This window comes from Eucyclogobius newberryi, unplaced genomic scaffold, assembly GCF_026437365.1.
Source record: "Eucyclogobius newberryi isolate DKJ021-1_F unplaced genomic scaffold, fEucNew1.0.hap1 SCAF_1, whole genome shotgun sequence".
NCBI lineage: Eukaryota > Metazoa > Chordata > Actinopteri > Gobiiformes > Gobiidae > Eucyclogobius > Eucyclogobius newberryi.
The window spans coordinates 20,171,546-20,174,240 of record NW_027315723.1 but is presented as its reverse complement, the minus strand read 5'-3'; the positions used below and the strand labels follow the sequence as shown (position 1 = coordinate 20,174,240).

At 46.3% G+C, this 2,695-nt stretch overlaps 1 protein-coding gene across 1 annotated transcript in view; it reads right to left on the bottom strand.

Annotated features, from left to right (window-relative positions):
* Positions 1–1,365: 1,365 nt before the first annotated feature.
* bmp2b (bone morphogenetic protein 2b) overlaps positions 1,366–2,695 on the bottom strand; it is a 7,374-nt gene continuing 6,044 nt past the window's right edge. The window contains exon 3 of the mRNA XM_072440126.1: positions 1,366–2,578. Coding sequence (XP_072296227.1) covers positions 1,716–2,578 — 863 coding nt within the window. The 3' untranslated portion in view covers positions 1,366–1,715. The remainder of the gene's footprint in view (positions 2,579–2,695) is intronic.

Here is a 2,695-nt window from a genome sequence, read left to right as displayed (position 1 = left end):
ATTACAAAGAATGGGATTCATTTGAGTTCTGATCGAGACTTGGTTTGGTCCTGTTTGACTCTTGGTCTAGATTTAGTCCCAGTTATTACGTGGCAATTGTGCACAGCCTTTAGTCCTCGACCTGCTTTCATTTTAAACAAGTCGAGCTTCACATTTGATATAAAATGACAAAAAGGTTACACCTTTGTTTAACGTGAATAAAACAAAGGAGAAAATACTTTAACTGCACCATAATTAAAGCATGAATGAAGCTGTAATTTATAACGAACAAAGTGTATTAAGAAAGATTAAGAATGTTTTGGTAACTATTTAATTAAAGGGTTAGTAGGTAGTATATATATGAATTATGTACTTTCTAAGCCTGGATCAGCTGAATCATTTTTAATAAACTATTTGTTCATTATTAAGTAAGTCTTTAGATGGAAATGCAGAACTTAACCTCTGATTAAAGCATCATTTTGTTTGCAATGACACTAGTAAAGGTGAAATTAATCTGGTTGCAGTCCAGTCCTACTCGTTTAGCACTGTTCAGGTCCCTTTAAGTCCTGCTTTTTAGTTCAGCCAAGGTTGAACTTGACGAGGTCAGATCATCCATGCAGCAGGTCACTTTTAATGATTGTTTTGTTTGCTAATGTCTGACCGAAGCTTTCTTTTTTCTTTCTTTTTCAACCTCCCCGTTTCTGAAGTGACTTGGAGTGGGATGACTCAGAGATTACAAGGGGAAGCTGCTGAAGTGAATGTGTTGGAGCATGCTCCGTGTGTAGACAGGTGCAGCTGTTTGTTTGTCTTCTTTAATTAAAATGCCAGCAGACTTTTTTTTTTTCCGTCTTGCTCGGGGCCAATTGGCTCGCCTGTCTTGAATGGGCTCAAATCTCATTACAAATACAGTCGGTGCGATGTCATGCTTTCCTCTCGAACAATAACATGGCCCACGGATTCTCGTTTGCGTTTTCTCACTGTCGACAAGAGACGGAACAACACGAGGGCTCGAGTTCCCAGGGATCTTTGCTCCGACATGTAATGGATGAAAACATTCAGGCTTGTTTTTCTAAACCTCCCACAGGAGCTGATCACGTTTGCCGCTTGTAACGTTCTGCCATCCAGTGACCCGAGCCCCCCCTCCGCGGCCCCCCACAGTCCCCCCCAGGCCCCCCTCGCAGTTCATTACAGCAGTGGCACCTTGACCCGGCCTGTCACGACTCTCTCCGCGCTCGTGTTGTCGCGGGCGTTCGGTTTCGTGTTGTAATGCTTAGTTTACAATCACAGTTGGAAAAATGAGCCGCACGTCCCGTTCTGTCTGTTATTTTTGCAGCTAATTAGAAACTCTTGACGTTTTGTTTCTTTCCAGTGACACAAATGCGTTGGTCTTTACTACAAAACTGTATTTTTAATTGGAGTGAAGGCGTCTTATGATAAATACACATTTATTTACAAAGTGGTTATTATAGAAATAAATACAAATAAAAATCTCAGCAATATACTTCATGTGGTATTGCACCCTATTTAAAAATGTACATCTGAAATACATTTTTTAAACCAGTAAAGGAATACTCACTCCTTTGATAAAAAATTTCCCAACCTTAGGTTTAGACATAAATATATTGATATATATTTTCTTCTTTGATAGCTCTTTATAGTTTTTTCTCATAAATAAATGTCTTCATTGGGAAACTGGGTGTCCATTTTAAGCTCTCAAGTCTTGTTCCGAGGTCCACTCACCGGCAGCCGCAGCCCTCCACCACCATGTCCTGGTAGTTTTTCAGGATGACCTTCTCGTACTCGTCCAGGTAGAGCAGAGAGATTGGGCTGAGGTCAGTGGGCACGCAACAGGCTCTGGGGATGTTCGAGTTGACCGAGTTCACCAGAGTCTGAACTATGGCATGATTGGTAGAATTCAGGTGGTCCGCTAAGGGGAACGGACACTCGCCCTGACAGTAGAAGGCGTGGTACCCCGGAGGAGCTACTATCCACTCGTTCCAGCCCACGTCGCTGAAGTCCACGTACAGGTCGTGTCTCCTGCAGCTGGCTTTGTTCTGTTTCCGCCTCTGTTTGCGGAGTGTGGCCTGGCGTTTGTCCCGCCTGTGAAGCACAGCGTCCCCGCGCCCGTCGTGCCCATACGTGACCAGAAGGGGCCGCGCCTGAGTCCACGAGTCCTGGTCCTGGTGCAGGGACCGGCTCACCCTCACGTGTTTGTGTCTGTGCTCCTCGCCCTTCGCCTCCGGGTGAAGCACCTCCACCATGAAGCCGTGGTTGTAGCTCTTCCCAGAGGTCCACTGAGCTACGGCCGGACTCACGTCAAAACTCTCCCAGCGGCTCAAAGAGTCCCGCACCATCCGTGTGTCCAGCAGCCGGGCCAGAGGCTCCCTGTCGTGAGCGCCCGGACGTCCAAAGAGCTCGTAAATGTTAATGCGGTGCCGCCCACTGCTGCTGTTAGAGGAGCCGGATGGGGCCTGGACCTGGTCCCTGTAGATGCGCAGCTCTGCAGACGTGATGAGCTCCTCCTCAGGCACGGAGGTCAGGTTGAAGTAAAACTGCTGCGTTGTTTTGCTTTTCAGGCTGGCCAGCGCCTCCATGGCCTCTGCAAGAGGAAGACACAGTCAGACTTCATGTGACATCACAGCATTAGATGTTCTAAACACTTTTTTAACTGACAAACTGACATTAGAAACACGTACATCAACACTTTGCTTCCCAG